We start from the raw sequence: 15,671 nt of genomic DNA, 5'->3' as shown, positions 1-15,671 counted from the left end.
TTACGTTGCATGGTAAACTTTTATCTTGGAAGTCTGACTCTAAGCAACTCTGCCTCTGGTGGGGTTGTAAAAAGTGTCTCAGGGCTGCCAGTCCACTTGGGTGCTGACAAAGCTGCAGACATTAAATGATCGCTTTGATTGTTTAAATAAAGTAAGTGTAGTATATATTGCCTCAGCTCTTTTTTTTTTTTTTTTTTTTGACAGAGAACTCTATCTCACAAACCAGTAAAACAAATGGAAATGAGGTTGCTAGTAATTTGTTCTTACAGCTGCTACTTGTGCTAAATTTTAAGTGATTTATGGCTTAGGGTGGAAAAACTTTAAAACTTGCCCAGAAAAGGTTTTCTAAAACTTAAATCTAAACAGAGGTGTGGAATCCCCTTCCTGTATTATAGTCTTTAGATGGACTTTAAATATACTCTAAGGTTTTTTAGTGGGAATGGTGACATAAATCAAGTCTTTGTGCAATCCACTGAGTTAAAATCCACCTTCCAGGTTCAAGGGTGACTGTGAACTACGCATTAATAGAGGTGGTATTTTTCTTTAGTCTTAAAATAAATTAGCTTTTGAGAAATAAACTCTATTTTGTCATACATTAATGCAGAATCTCAGTTGCAGTTCTTGTGGAAAGGAGCCAAATAGCTTCCTAGCTGCTCTCCACTTAGAAGCAGTTGCTCATCAACTGCATATAATATTAGGGCTGTGTTTAGTAACTCTGATCTTATTGCTAATAGAGTGAACTACCAGGGAGATGAAGCAAATCTATGTGCTGTCTATACTGTTGTTAAACAGGGAATTTTTTTCTAAGTCCTAAGGATCTGTTCAAATATCATTCAAAGTACCAGAAGTTTAAGATGCTTACTTCTTTTCAGAGAAAAGTGAGTTCTAAGGCTTCAAAGAAAGAACTTACAACTATTGAAAAACTGCAGTGAAGTCTTCCATGGAAATAGTGATAAGGGGTATTTGTTTTATCCTCAGTCGTAAGAAGGATGTGTAGCTGTGAAAATTTTAGTAGGATGAAAATTAAAATAGAACCATTTTAAGAATGTGAGAATGTTCCAACGTTCTCCAAAGAAAACCCCTTTGATTTGTTCACTTGGCAGGAAATGCTTCATTTTAAGCCAACGAGTACCAAAGTTCAATTTCTTGCATGAGCTCAGGGAGTTGTAGTTTGAAAACCATTTATGCTACTAGCCCCAAATTTTCCCTGCTGTGCTTTAATGCATCTCCTCTCATTTACCAAGCACATCCTGTCAAGAGGGAAAGCTACACTATGAGATACCCTACAGGGATTACACGTGAGAAGTAGGCACCTCTGAGCATTTATCTTCTGGAATCTACAAGGAAGAACAAAAAAATGAAAACAAGAGGGACGTGACATAGAGACAAAATGTTAGGCATATTGTTGTTCTAAACACATCTCTCATAGCCACAGCTGTCAAGCAGCGAAGTCCTAACAGGTACTTTGGTTGTGATCTTGAGGGAGCTATGTTGCCAAAAGGAGTTCAAGTTAATGGAAACAGTTTGGCACAAAGATGAAAGTAAAACTATAGGGATTAACTTGCCATTTAAGGGAGAACTTTCTTTGTGGAGAGGCATCATGTATTTTAAAATGTAGTGAACAGAAACTTTTTGTGCAGTAAGAGAGAGAGATATCACAGAGGTCTTAGTCCTTTGGTATTTTGCTTATCTTTTGTACCACCCATCTTCCTTTTATTTTTCTCTGTAGAGCATTATGTCTTGATTCAGGACCAGACTGAGAATAATGTTGTTCTTTCCTTAGATCGTGATACCTTTCTTCAGCCTCTTGATCAAAGATATTTACTTCCTCAATGAGGGTTGTGCCAATCGTCTTCCAAATGGTCATGTCAATTTTGAAGTAAGTAGAGCACTGGGTGGGGTATTGATACAGGGCCAGCCCTTTTAACAGAAAACTGATTCATACCATTGTCCAACTTCCACTGGATTCTGGGAAGAGCAAAATTAGACTGGAATTTGAGGATATCTGTTACTTCTCAGAGGAGCTGGGAGGTAGTCAGGAAAAAGCAGTTTTATTGAAGATTGACTGAATGTAGAAACTTTCAGTATTCATAAATTTTGAGTGGGGAAAAGAGTCAGAACTTTTTCCCAGTCCACAAATTCATCTCAGTGTTTCAATTTGCAAGTCATTATACTTAATGGCAACATCATTCAAAGTAGTATTTTAGAGCTTATTTTTTTAAACGCTCATGTAGTAGGTGAGTTCCATCTTTGACAGGGCATATAGGCAGTATTTTCATGCATGTAAGTCACAAATAGTCTCTGAAGAAACAAGTGATAGAGCAGCAGTCTCTTCTCTTCCGGTAATTCTGCCTCTGATTTCATGCTTGTTAGCCGGCAGTGTGGATTACCCAGTGCTTTGTTTTCTGGTACTTTCAGTTTTTAAGAAGCATGGGTCATTCACACAAAATTACAGTGCATTTCACTTGTAGTCATTGACCTGAATTATCCTGATTCTAAAGCAAGGCTATGTGATAATCTGGAATGTCTTTTTGCTCAAGGAATCCATGTGCACTTGAGGCATATTAAACTTTAATTGAAAGAGTTTATCAATGAATTACATCAACACACTACATGAAGAGGGTTTATTTTTGGCATAAATTTCCAGCAAGAAAATAAAATATTTCAGATTAACTAACTAACAAAAAAAATCTGAATTTTGAAATGTCAGTAGAGACTTCTGATGTGAAAATCAGTAAGTATTTCTTTGCAAAACATAAAGCATGAGTTTCATCAAAGTTAAAGGTTGGCACAACAAGTGTTACCAGCTCCTTGAAAAGAAACTAAGTGCAGTTCATGATCTACTGTATTTGTGTTCATAAGTAACAGCAATTTTACCAAGGTGAAGGAGCAGAAAGTTAGAGCAGTTTGAACCAGGAACACAAAAGTTAGAAGCTGAGTTATTGAGTTAGATAATTTTCAATCTTATCTTAAAAGCTGGGGACAGTCCAAGGCTTGGAAACAAAACCAAGATCTCTCTCTTTTTGAAAAATGTTCAAAGTAGTGTAGTTCAACATATAGCACCTCTTCTGTTTTCTATTCTGACAGAAATTTTGGGAATTGGCAAAACAAGTCAGTGAATTTATGACATGGAAGCAAGTGGAGTGTCCTTTTGAAAGGGATTGGAAGATTCTGCAGTACTTGCTTACTGTCCCAGTCTTCAGTGATGATGGTAAGTTCTGGACTTCCTACAGGTCTGATGTCACTGGCTACTGCCTAATCTCTTTCCATATTAAGTTGTGGCTTCCTCATAGTAAAGACTTTGTCCTGAGACATCTCTGGCAAGTAAAAAACCCTTCTCCCTTACAAATGGCAGAGAAGATAAGATTTTTCTTTTATATGCATGTGGTCTGTGACAATCAAGATTGTCCTTTTCTCTGAAATGGAATGAAAAAAATTGATGTGGTTCTTCTAAATGTCATATGAAATGTATTTACATGGACTTTCAGGATACTTTGCACTAAAGGGTGCTGCTCGAGAAAGAAAACAGGGACTTCACTAGTTACTTACAAAGCAACGTGTCCCTGGGCTCAATTTTTTTTCCTTTTGAGTGCTTTCTTCTACTCATGCATTTGAGTTTCCACTAGTTGGGTTTTTTTGCCCCTCAGGGTAGTCTTTGTTCTCGTGCACAGTTTGTTAGTGTGGTCTGGACACAATTACAGGCAATGCTATACTTCCTAATGGGATTCTGGAGCCCTAATCTGAGGGATGGATAATACATGCCCACTTCATTTAACTCAGTCCACTTTTCAGGGAGAGCAAATTCTAAAACGCCAGTAGGCCTGACATAATGTATTTGCTTCTGATTGCAGCACTTTACTTGGCTTCCTATGAAAGCGAAAGTCCCGAGAATCACATTGAAAAGGACAGATGGAAGACACTAAGGTTTGTGTCAGAGGTTACCCAGATCAATAAACAAACAGAGCAAGCATCACACAGTTAAACCCAAATGGCACACTACATGTTTCAACAGATGGAGCACAGTATCGTTGTAAATCCCTCCACCAGTCTGGGACTCTTGGAAAAATATAGAACAATCGGTCTTTATCTTAAAACCCCTCAGTCCTTTTTTCCCCTCAGGAAATGGGAATTAGAAAAAGTAATTTTGTATCTTGATTTCTTGTGTTACTCAGTGTTGGAAAAAAATATTTTCTAAACTCCAAGCAATCTCTACCCCCTTACAAGTGCAATACAAAGAACGCTGGTTTCCAAGCAGATGTTTTCACAGCAACTGTGTCCCTTTATGCATCAGCCTTTCAGACAGGGCTGAGGTTTGCACAAAGATCACTCTGGGCCAAATGCATTCATGAAACCAGTTAACAATTTAGAGTCCAGACTGGAAACAACAAATGTAAGCAAAGTTGTATTTTTGGTTTTTGTTCTACTGCTGGTTGAATATAACCAGGTCTTTCATTTTTACTAGCTATGGAAGGATACGTGAACCATTACGACATTGTTTTAGACCATGCTTTGCCATTTGAATTTTAATTTTTTATTTTTTCTTTCAGTTGAATTCATGGCAGCTGAGAAAACTAGTCAGGTGCATAAATAGATAGAGAATTAAGCAGATGTAGGAACAGCCTGTGTTTATACCCCTAAGCTATACCTCCCCTTTACTCTTAAAACTGCTGATATCTGAAGGAACTGGCCATTAGTCAGATGTCCTTGTCACTGTTGCAGGCAGCTGGTGTGTTAACACCTGGAGGTTCACATGGATATAACATCCCAACTCTTTCAACCCACTCTGCAGCACTGCAAAGAGACACCAAACACCACAACCCTAAGGATTCTCCTTAGGCCATGTTGGTTTTTCCTGGAATATCACAAGGGGATGTAACAATTGCATTTCATTAATTCCACTTATTTTGAGGAGGATACAGAGAAAGTTACTCACATCAGGGCACAGACAACTCCACATTACAAAGGGTGGCAAGATGAAAATCTGTGGTAACACAAATCTCAGCTTCACAGGATCATTTTCGTAGGCACTCCAAAGCTGTCTGAGAAGATTTACATCATTCTAATGATTGTCTTTACCTATTTATATTTCCCTCTTCCTTTCAGGTCAGCGCTTCTGGGCAGAGTCTAGTGCACAAAATGTCTGGTGTTGCTGCATTATGTGGATTACCAAGGGGCACGGCTTGGTTTATTCTTCTGTACACTGAGTGGCATTCAAAGTGATGAACAATGTGCAAGTCAGTTGTGATAGTGTGTCAGCAAAGATGAAAGAAGTTTAACTCAAGAACAAACAGGCAGCTTCTCACATCTGACAGATGAGATAAAATCACAGCCCACTCAGCTGTGATTCAGGCTTAAGTATTGATTGAGAACAGTGCTGACAGAATCCTTTGAAGATCTCAGATGTCACCTATGAATCATTTCACACCTGGATGGAATATTCTTTCCTTTCATTTTTGCTGGAGCTTGCTGCTATGAGGACTCTGCCGAGTTTGCAGCAGATTACAAAGGGAAAATATATTCACCATTCCTTTCAGTGAAACCCAAGCCTGCATTGAAGATTTCCTATTCCTAATAAGCTGAATATAGCCCAGAAGTTTGCCTGATTGGGATTGCTGAGAAGGGAAAGGACTGGACGCAACAAACTGGCTGCTGAGGAGAGTTTCTCTCCACCACTATCATAGTGGCTGTGGTTTTTTTCTTTTTCCAGTATGTTTTTGAGTTGGCTGCTGGGAGGCAAACTCATTATTATTGTAAGTTATTTAAAAAATATATAGTAATAAAAATCAAGGCTGTGGTAGAAAATACACCTGCTATAAAAATATAGGACTTATGTAGCTCTGCAATTTCTAGGGAGGTTGTTTCTTTTGTTCACTTCTTTACAACTAACCACTTCATGTTATGGACATTCTTATTTTTACTGTATGGTATGGTTTTGTTCCTATAATTTTCCATTCTTGACTTTCTTCTTGTATTAGCTTGAACAAGCTGACTTTTCTAGAATAGTCTTTGAGAAACTGGTGTACAAACTGCATTGAAATATGAAAGTATGTTTTCATTGAGTAATTTTTATAACTGCTCTTTTTTGAAACGCTGACAATGGAGAACACAATCCACTTTGACTGAAACAGCAAGATGCCAAAAACTAAAAAAGAGGCTTTTTCTCAAATACAGCTATGAACAAAACAGTATTCCTGTGTGTTTGCTTTTAGGGATTATGCTTATGACTGTGAAGTAGTCCACTGTGTTACACACCTAATAAGTTTTTAGTAGCTCTGAATACTTGGTCACTCTATCTGAGGAACTGATGGGAAAAACCCACAAACACGTAGCTGTTGATCATCCTGGATGCCAAATCAAAAAGCAGAAGTACATACTTGGCGAAAAAAAAAAAAAAAAAAGATATTTGCAATTATTCTGCTGCTGTTATTTAAAAAAAAAGAAAAAAGAAAATAAATAAGAATAAATATATATATTTGTTGCACTGCATCTCTTGAGTTTTCAGATAAGCTGGTTTTTATGTTCTGTGCAGGACTTTTCAGGCAAGTATTTTAATTTTGAGTTCTGTAAGAACTACTGAAGCAGCGTTCACCAATGGTGATACTGTCCTTAACTACAGCCTGTTTGCTGGTACAAGGTGCTGGAAGTTACATATTCCATAAGGGCCTTGAGTCCTGCCAGTGGAGGAGGATTCCCTTCCTCCTCTCTCATTCATGGAGTTAAGGCAAAGGAGAAAGAAGAGGCTAACTCTTGGAAAGGAGCAGACTGCTTCTGCAGTTCACAGACTGGCCTCCCAGCTTTCATCAGGTGAGATCTTTTCCGTCCTTCCCTTTACATCCTTTCCGTCTTGTTAAGGCTTATAGGCAAGGCTTAGTTTATGTACAAAGGTGGGGAAAACTGTGTATTCCTCTTCCATATCTTCTGAAAGTAGGATGATATGATAATAAGTTAAAGAAATGAGCTTCCATGATTCATCATGGAACATTTTCTATCCTCATTAACCTGCTTTTTTTACATTTTTGGTTCTAGCCAAAACCAGAGGATTGAACAAAGTGTTAGCTTACCTGTAAAAAGAATTTTTCTTCCCTCCTCCACTGTAATGCAGTTTGACTGCTAGCCTGGTGTAGAAATGGATTTGTTATTTATGCAGTTGGATTGAAGCCTTTGAAAATAAAAAGAGAAATAGCATTACTCAGCCTCCTCCAGAGAGGGGGCTCTGTGTATTTTGTGGGTCAGAAAAGGGAGCACAAAGAGGAGCTTTGGTACAGAGAGAGCTCAAGGTATGGCGAGGTGGCTGCTGCCATAGCATAGAAGATCAGTAGCAGGTGTGTGAGCTTGTGACTGCTGCTTGAAAGGGGAATGCAAATTCCCCAGCCTCAGGCAAGCCAGGGGCTGTCCTGTAACCATTATTGAATTCTGTGTTTGATGTTAGAATCACTGTGCCCTCTGCTACATCACTGGGTGCAGCCACTGTACTGAGTTTAAATTTTGAACATCCTGAGTTACTGTCAGACTGTTGAACCGCTGGCTTGGAAACAGCCATTCACATCTGTCTATAGCAAATAAGAGAGAAAATTACTGATTCTTTTGTGGTCAACCAGCTCCTAAAGGAAACAACACAAACTCTCTGAAATGAGGAGTTACAAGAACTCATTAATTCTACAAGCTGAGTGTTCAGACACGACTGAAAGTCCCACCTCAGTTCTGACAGATGCTCAGAGCTTAATGGGGACTGAAGCAACACCAATGTCTCCTGTATAAATGGCTCTAACATTGCTTATTTCTTTGTGGTGCACTTTCTTTTTGTGGTGCAGAGACAAAAACTCTGTCTTATGTACCCATGCGAACCAACGTGTTCAAAAGTGTCTAAATGTCTGACTAAGCCCACAAGAATAGTACCTGTCATTGTCATCCAGCTGTTACCCTTTTCTCCTATTTGGAAAAATCTTCATGGCATTATCATGAATAGAATAGTAAGTTGCATGCAAAAATGTGCAAAAGCCTATTAACAACTGTCATCTCTGAAAGAGCAAGCAAGAACCTATGCCTCAATGAGGGTATTTTGTGTTTGGGTTGGTGTTTTTTGTGAACCTTCCCAGACAGACTTTTCTTGACAGAGCCGGAAGTGACACTTGATCGGGCACTAAAAAGAATTTTTTTTTTTTTTTTTTTTGGCTAATAGACAAAATGTCATTCACTTTACAAGACTTCTGTTATTCTAGGGAATATTCCCTGTTATTCTGGAAGGCTTTCCTTGTACTAGTTGTGTGTAGCAGGCTCCCTTATGGGCTTCTTGCAGTATTTCTGCTGGAAAAGAACAGTCCTTTAGTAGTGCATCAGTGTCTGCTTTTTCTCTCGGCTCCTCTGTCTCATCTTGGTCATGCTGAGCAGATTTTTCCCACATAAAGGGGAAGGTTAATCCCTTAGAGATGCATTCCCTCACCATTGCATCTGTTCTGCTGCTGTCAGTCAGATCCAGACAGGCTGCTTCTACTAAGCAGCTGTATCCTGTGCTTTATGCTCACGGGGTCCTGTGTCATCAGTTGTTTTTTATCTTGAAAACGTGGCTGGCAAGGATATTCACAGAAACTAGACTATTTACAACTTTACTGTGGCTAGTCATGTGCTAAACTGACCCTTCACACTTGAAAATTGATCAGTGAGCTTAGAAGTGAGAGTTTAGCGTCAGAAAGGGTGATACCGACATTTTGTCATTATGCTGCATTAAGCTCTTGTGGAATATAGTTTATTCTTTCTCCTTTACTGGAAAGTTTTAGCTATAGTGTGACCCAAAAGGATGTCTCATTATAAGCCAAGTACACTGTCCTTCTTTTGTGAAGATTGCTTTTCAGGAAGAAAAATGTAGAAGATAATGTGAGTAAAGCAGCTGTTTTTCATCGGTTATTTATGTAGCCAAAGCAGTTGGAGTGCCAGTAATGCTCTGGGGCAGGATTTTCTGCTTTCTGGTAGTGTTTTTCTCCCCTGCCTTGTGAAGTCCAGAAGTTGAAAGGGGAAGTGGTCCTTAGGTGGACTTCTAGCTGCAGGGGAAAGCAGCATCTGGAGCAAGTACATCCCAGACAGCAATAAACCAAACAAAATACCTGTCTTGGTGTTACAGCGGGATTTCTGCAGGCCCCAAAGTTTGATCAAGTGGTCAAAAGATTAAACAACTTTCCTTAGAAAGAACCAGCCTTAACCAGTCCTTATTGTCTGATAACTCAGTAGCATTGACACGTAGAATGCCTTCCTGCTTTGTAAATGTGTTTTTCTTGAGAGAATGTTGTATATAGAAGACCATCACAAAGAGGTATTAGATACTTGTTATACTTAAGAAACAATCACCTTTAGGGGCAAAGTTTTCATTTATTTAAGTCCATATTTACTCCTGTCTATACAAATTTCCATGTATATAATAGAAGCATACTTAATTGGATTATTTAAGTGCTGCTTTTCTTCACAAAGAATCAAACTCCTTCTTTTTAATAACTGCCTTGCAAAATAATAGTTACATAATGTCTTGTGAAGAGTATCAGTTGTATATTTAGCTGGTTTTCAGTAATTATTTGTTAATATAGTAATGAAATTAATATATCAGGGGCTTGGTTTGTTTTAAACAACCGCTTTAGTGATGTCTGAAGTTGGTACCCCAGGGATGCACTTCTGTTTCCTACAGGCAGAGCAGGAGTTCAGGTGTCCTGGGGTGTTAGATACTCTTCACTTGTGACCCAGGAGATACAGGAGACCTAGATCCTTCCAAAGGAGCTACAGGGAGAAACCCTCAGTATGTCTTGAAGAGGCAGAAGGGGCCTAGAGGGCAAAGTCTGATCATGGGCAATTACGGGCACCTACTGGTAGCACACAGAATATTTCAGGCACAATTCTCACTGGGAGCCTGGGACCTTGTTAGCAGTGGAGAATGCCAAGCAGCTGACAGCCAAAATGGTGCTGTTTCCATAACCTGTCAAAATCATTTTAAAATTGCTTTGGCTGTTGGTTTGCTTGGAGGTCTGAGTAGTTAGCAGTGAAGGAAAGAAAGGAAGAGTTGCATTTCAACTAGCTGCAGCATAACTGAGTTTCCACTGAAGAGTGTCATACAGTTGTTTTGTTTACATGCCTTATTTTTAGTCTGCTACTGTTGAATTCAGTTTTAAAAATTGCAGGAGTCTTCTTCCTACTGAGGAAAAAGGAGAGTGAATGTTCATCCCTCTCACCCAAGGAGAGGGATGTTCATCCCTCTCAACCAAGGCACTGGCATTGCAGGTGCAACTGGTTGTTGCCTTGTGGCTCTTTCTTCAGTGCCCCTCTCCCTGTAAGCCCATTTCAGTCCAAGGACTTTCCTGTTTTCAAGATGTGGAAGGCAAACTGTAGTCTGACGGAGAGTGCCCTCTTGTGATATAAATGAAACAATCTGGGAGGACTTGAGGAAATAAGAATGAAGGTCCACAAGAAGTTTAGATTGTGACCATACCCAGCAGCCAGCAACTGCTTTATTTGCAAACTCTTCAACTTCCACCAACATGTTTTAACTTAGCCCATATTGCAGCTGATTTCACTGAAGGGGCCAGGGGACTGGCACACCACAGAAGGAGTTTCTGGGTTTCTTCCATGGGATAGAGAAGTCTCCAGCTGCATATGGACAGGGTGAGAGCTGGAACAATTTGGCCATCATGTAAATGATTGTCACAGGGAAAGTTCCCTCAGCACATGGCAAATGCTATTTTACTTAATGCCCTACTGAAAAGTGTTCAGATATTCTGAGTTGGAGACAGAGTAAAATGCAAAACTAAAGAAACAAAAGCATCAAGAGCATGGTCAGAAATTTCTCTCTGTAATTTTACAACCTACTGAGTCAAAATTGAACTTATTGAAATGTCTCTCATGGGACTGACCATATGGGGCATATAATTCAACATAAATTTTCTCTTAATTCCTTTATTTCCTCTAACTGCAGAAGGAGAGGTGGAAACCTCGAACTCCAAAAAGAACTTTAACTTTCTGTGGACAAAAAAGCAGCAAACCTGCCATTACACACATATATACTCAAGCACTTGCGGAATTAACCCAATGAGTATAAAAAATATTTTTAGATAAATTCATTTTCCCTCTCTCCCCTTCCCCCTGCCCCATCATTGGTCAAATGCAAAAATGTTAGTTGTAATTGCTATCTCTCACGATGTTGATTTCAATCACATTCCTGCTGCTTTTGTCAGTCCATTCAAGTATCAGTTTGGTATCACATTGCTTCCACAACCTCCTGTAAGCAGACAAGTAATCTAATTTACAATTTAGCATTTACATGGTTATAGAATAAATAATGTAATGGAAGTGAGCTCAAGTCAGCAGGCTGGCTCTGGCTTTTCCAGCTACAAACAACTGAAAACAAAATGGCGTTAAAATAGTTGTCTGAAGTTGAGGAAATTGCTTGTCTTGGAAACACTAAGTTTTGAAGAAACACTGAACAGAAATAGAGAACACAGCTAGAGGTTGGGATTATCTGCTCATTCTTGAGATTAGCCTTTTGTATCAAATTATATTTGTTTTTGGCTCTTCAGGCAAAAGAGCTTTGTATACTGAGAGACTGACCTGACGTCACATTTACAAGCCAGGATGTTACGCATGTAGACACTGGAGAGAACGAGGTACCTCCAGAACTTGATTCATCTCTTCTCAGGTGAAGTAATCTCCCTCTTTGCTGCAGTTCCTGGAAAAGGTAAAAATAGGGTTGATCCTACCTTTAGCAGATGGAGAATGGAGTAGTTCTTGACCCTACATATTTCTGTGTTTCTATTCTCTCTATGTGTTCTACCTGCATGGTATCTCTATGGAAGAACTTGAAGGCCCTTCCAGATACATTATACACTGGAGGATCTGTGTTTCACATAGAGCAATTTTTCAGCATGTACTAAAACAAAGTGATGTGTAACTCTTTCCCCTCCTTGCACTGCACAGCCAAAGCAAAGGCTGGCAGAGCTTCGAATGCTACAAATTACTATTAGATATTGTTAAGACGTTATTTTCCCCCATTCCCACTTGTACTATAATCATTGCATTCACTGAACTAAAACCAGAAAATAACAACAAAGAGAAATAGCTTTTACTGTTCTTCTTGTGGTCATCTTTAGGATATCTCATTTCCTGACATTTTACCTGTCTCAAAGGCAATTCAGAAGAAGAAACATGATGAGCAGGCTGACCACCTGGCCTGACCTTAACCCATAGATTTAGAATCAGATCATAATGGAGAACCACTTGCAACCAGGTGGGCCAACAAAAACTGCTGGACATGCTGCAAGGGATTGAATTTCTTACAGAGGGACAGAGAACAGAGATCAGGCTTCTCCTGGGAAGCTGTAAGATGGTAGTTAGGCAGTGTGAGATCTGTGGAATGTTACAACACGCTTGCTAAGTGTGAGTGATGAAACAGCACACATGATGGGAGAAAAGCCTGTTAGATGAAGATTGGCCACCAGGTTAATGTGGTCCCCTTGGTTCTGTCAAGACTGGCAGGTGCTGCAGTCTCACAGTGGCACAGCTATCACCATGGTGACTAGAAGCTTTCTGCTGGGAAAGCAAACAGGAGTAGAATCCTAGGAGGAATAAACAAGCATATATGTCACCATAGAGTGCCACTTGAGCTCGAGTCAGATAATGAAAGCTCTTTCAAAAACAAAGCCATCCAGGAATGGGCTGCAGATCATGGAATAAATAGACTGGGTACACCATATTGCCTGTCACCTTGGCCAGATGGAAAGATAGAGTGGTATAACGGCTTACTTAAAGCCATGCCTAAGTGCCCTGGAGAAAGAGAATCTCTAGGGGTGAGGACCTTCCCTCTAGGAAGTTATGTGACTAATCAGCACAAAGCCAGGAAACTGTCATCATGAGTGTCATCATTTTTTGCCCTACAGAAAACCTTACATTCCCAGCCAAAAAAGTGTTAGTCAGGTGCATGAATCCTTGGATTGGGAAGTGAGTTTGTGTTTCTCACCCTCCATCTGTCAAAATCTCCTTAGGAGAAAATGAGGTTTTAGCCTTTCATTCCAAAGGGGGAGATTTCTTTAGCATATAAACACGTTTTGTTTTCAGTAGGAGCATGTACTTGGTATGAGTTGGTCCATTTTTTATACTGAGGATGGTGGTGGTGCATGTTTAGTTTATTCAGTATGTATATAATAAATAGCTGAAATTTGACCAAATTTTGACAGGATTATAAACTGTAACACTGCTGTTGCTTCAGAAGTGGGTTTCTTGCTCTCTGCTGAGCAGTTAGAAACTGCATTGTCACAAAGTTCGTATTTAAGTTAAAAGTGTATCTTTCTACTTTGTTCCTATGGAATTCATTATTTTGGGGAGTATTCCATACATGCTGTACACTCACTTTTGCTATTCCTTGTGTCCTGGCTTGATCAGTCAAGGACTATCTCTCAGGATTTTGTTTACTGTGGCAGGTAATCTAGGTAACACTGAAATCAGTTTGGGTTTAAAGTTCAGTTTCACAAGACAATAATGTTGTGATGATGCCACAGTAAGTCTAATGAGAAAGATGAGTTACATCTAGGAAAAGATTGGAGATGATACATGAAAAAATTATTTAAAAAAAATTAGGTGTTAATGAGCAGCAAGGCAGAGAAGGAACAAAAGTGAAAATCAATCCTTGCTGCATAGCAGAATTTGGTTTTTCTACCACTAGGCCAAAGTGTAGGAAAAAAAGACTCTGCATCTCTCCCTTGTTTGGCTTCCCTTGTGCAGCTGCCGTCCCCAGCTTGACCACCAGATGTCTGCACCGAACAGAAAACTGAAATGTAGCCCTGAGAAGAGCAGCTGGGAAAATAGGAAAGAGGCCAAAGCGGCAGGGAGGGAAATTACAAAGGGACCTCTAAGGTCTGAACAGGCTTGAGGCAGGGATGACCCTTAGGCCTCTACTACTGAGCCTTTGTTTCACAGTCCAGGACTATGTTCTCACTACCAGAGATGCTGAGCTGCGATGATCTCTTTGGAAAGTGGGTGGGAAAAGGGAAGTTCTTCCAGTTTTACCTAGTGTAGAATATAGTGATAGTACTCATTTGGCATGAATGTTAGGGAACATTTCACCTGTCCTGTCTGATTAGACGGGCAGAACTCAGAGGAAAGAGGTGTCCTGAAGATGCTCAAGTTCAGTGGTAGGACAGGACACGACTTAGGACCTGGACACAGCCTTGCTAGGTCCACACAGCAAATGTGGCCTGTGCAGGTCCAGCAGCATGGTGTCCAGGCTTGGGTGTAGCTGGTGCAGGTGTCTTTGCACTGTGCTTCCCTGGTCTTCTAGTTCCAGAGTTAACCTTCACCTTGGAACTTTTGTACAAGTGTGTAGACACGCACATACGTGTTTAAGCGATCTTCTATGGAAACTGCCTGAAGAGATAAAGAGCAATTTAATTGTAATCTTAAATACTCTTCCATTTACAGTGTTACAAGAAATGCTATCACGTCTGATGAATTAAAGCAGCAGACAATTCCCTCGCACTTTTTCACTTAGAAATTTCCAGTTACAATAGTTTTTTTCTGTTTGTGCTGTCTCTGCTTATATGAACTCCTGAAGTACAGATATCTGGCTGTGTATCCTCATGGGTCAAACAAGACACTTTTTGCTTATATTCCTCTCATTTTTGACTGGATTTTTTTCTTCTAGGCTGAAAAGAGCTGTCACCCCACAGAGGAAAAAAGAAACGTACATGGTCTTAAGCAAGAGTCAGTTTTGCTAAATCAAGGGAAATGAGTTGGGCAGCATAAAGCAGCTGACATTGTGAGTACCACAATCATATGAAGAAACCATAGAAGGAACCATGCATGTAATTAAAGACAGGAAAATGTGTACCTGCACAATATGCTTAGATTTATGATTTTGTAGTCTGAGGAAGCTCCCTAAATTCTTCTGGCCTTTTCTTTAGATGTAGTACAGTTGCATTCCTTGTGAGCCAGAGCTTCTGGCATGTCATGAACTTGCACATGACTCCTTTGTAATGTGCAAGATCTACCTCCAATTTTTGCTCCCCTGTTTCTCGGTCCCTATAATTAAATTCTATCTTTCCATTCTGTTTTATTAGTCTTGGGATTTTTTTTCTTTTCTACGAAGTGCCATCCTGGAGTGCCCTGATCTAATTTTCTTCTAAACATTAACACATAAGAGTCTGTGTGCCACTCAAGGGAGTGTGGGAAAGCTGAATGAAGGATTTGAACAGGAAAGAGTTCTGTAAAAGATTTTTGAGATAGAGAAGCGATAGTCATTGTGCATCTACTGGAGAGAAAAAAAATATAGTCGTGTCTTTATAAGGTGTTAACCGAAAAGTAGTGTGGAGCAAAGAGCTTCTATGGTAATATGTGATGTGGTTCCTGGCTCTGTTTCTGTTTGGAACCTCAATGAGTCAGTTCTTGTGGTTAAAACGTACAGCCTGAAGTACATATGTAGTATGTAACATGTATGTAGTCAGACCACAACGAAACCTTAAAACGATGGCCATGGAATTCAGAAACAGAGTAGCCAGTTATCTCTATATCCACCTCAGCGTGACTTTGTTGTATGATGTCAATATGATTTTGCTTAGCGGGTTCAGTAGAATCAAGATATGCTCTCTGCCACTGCAAATGGTCAAGAGCAGTGACGTCCTGTGTTGCAAAACTAATAGCTAAATAGTTAC

The 15,671-nt window shown here is 39.7% G+C and overlaps 1 protein-coding gene across 1 annotated transcript in view; it reads left to right on the top strand.

The window, feature by feature from the left end:
- Nucleotides 1–6,135, top strand: part of RASGEF1B (RasGEF domain family member 1B) — a 32,152-nt gene extending 26,017 nt beyond the window's left edge. The window contains exons 11-14 of the mRNA XM_027887271.1: nucleotides 1,784–1,879; nucleotides 3,088–3,211; nucleotides 3,852–3,924; nucleotides 5,104–6,135. Of these exons, the coding sequence (XP_027743072.1) occupies nucleotides 1,784–1,879; nucleotides 3,088–3,211; nucleotides 3,852–3,924; nucleotides 5,104–5,128 (318 nt within the window). The 3' untranslated portion in view covers nucleotides 5,129–6,135. The remainder of the gene's footprint in view (nucleotides 1–1,783; nucleotides 1,880–3,087; nucleotides 3,212–3,851; nucleotides 3,925–5,103) is intronic.
- The last annotated feature ends 9,536 nt before the right edge of the window (nucleotides 6,136–15,671 follow it).

This window comes from Empidonax traillii, unplaced genomic scaffold (genome assembly GCF_003031625.1).
Source record: "Empidonax traillii isolate 1590-97213 ecotype Southwest subspecies unplaced genomic scaffold, ASM303162v1 scaffold205:size1172791, whole genome shotgun sequence".
Classification (NCBI taxonomy): domain Eukaryota; kingdom Metazoa; phylum Chordata; class Aves; order Passeriformes; family Tyrannidae; genus Empidonax; species Empidonax traillii.
This window is presented reverse-complemented; position numbering and strand designations above follow the sequence as displayed.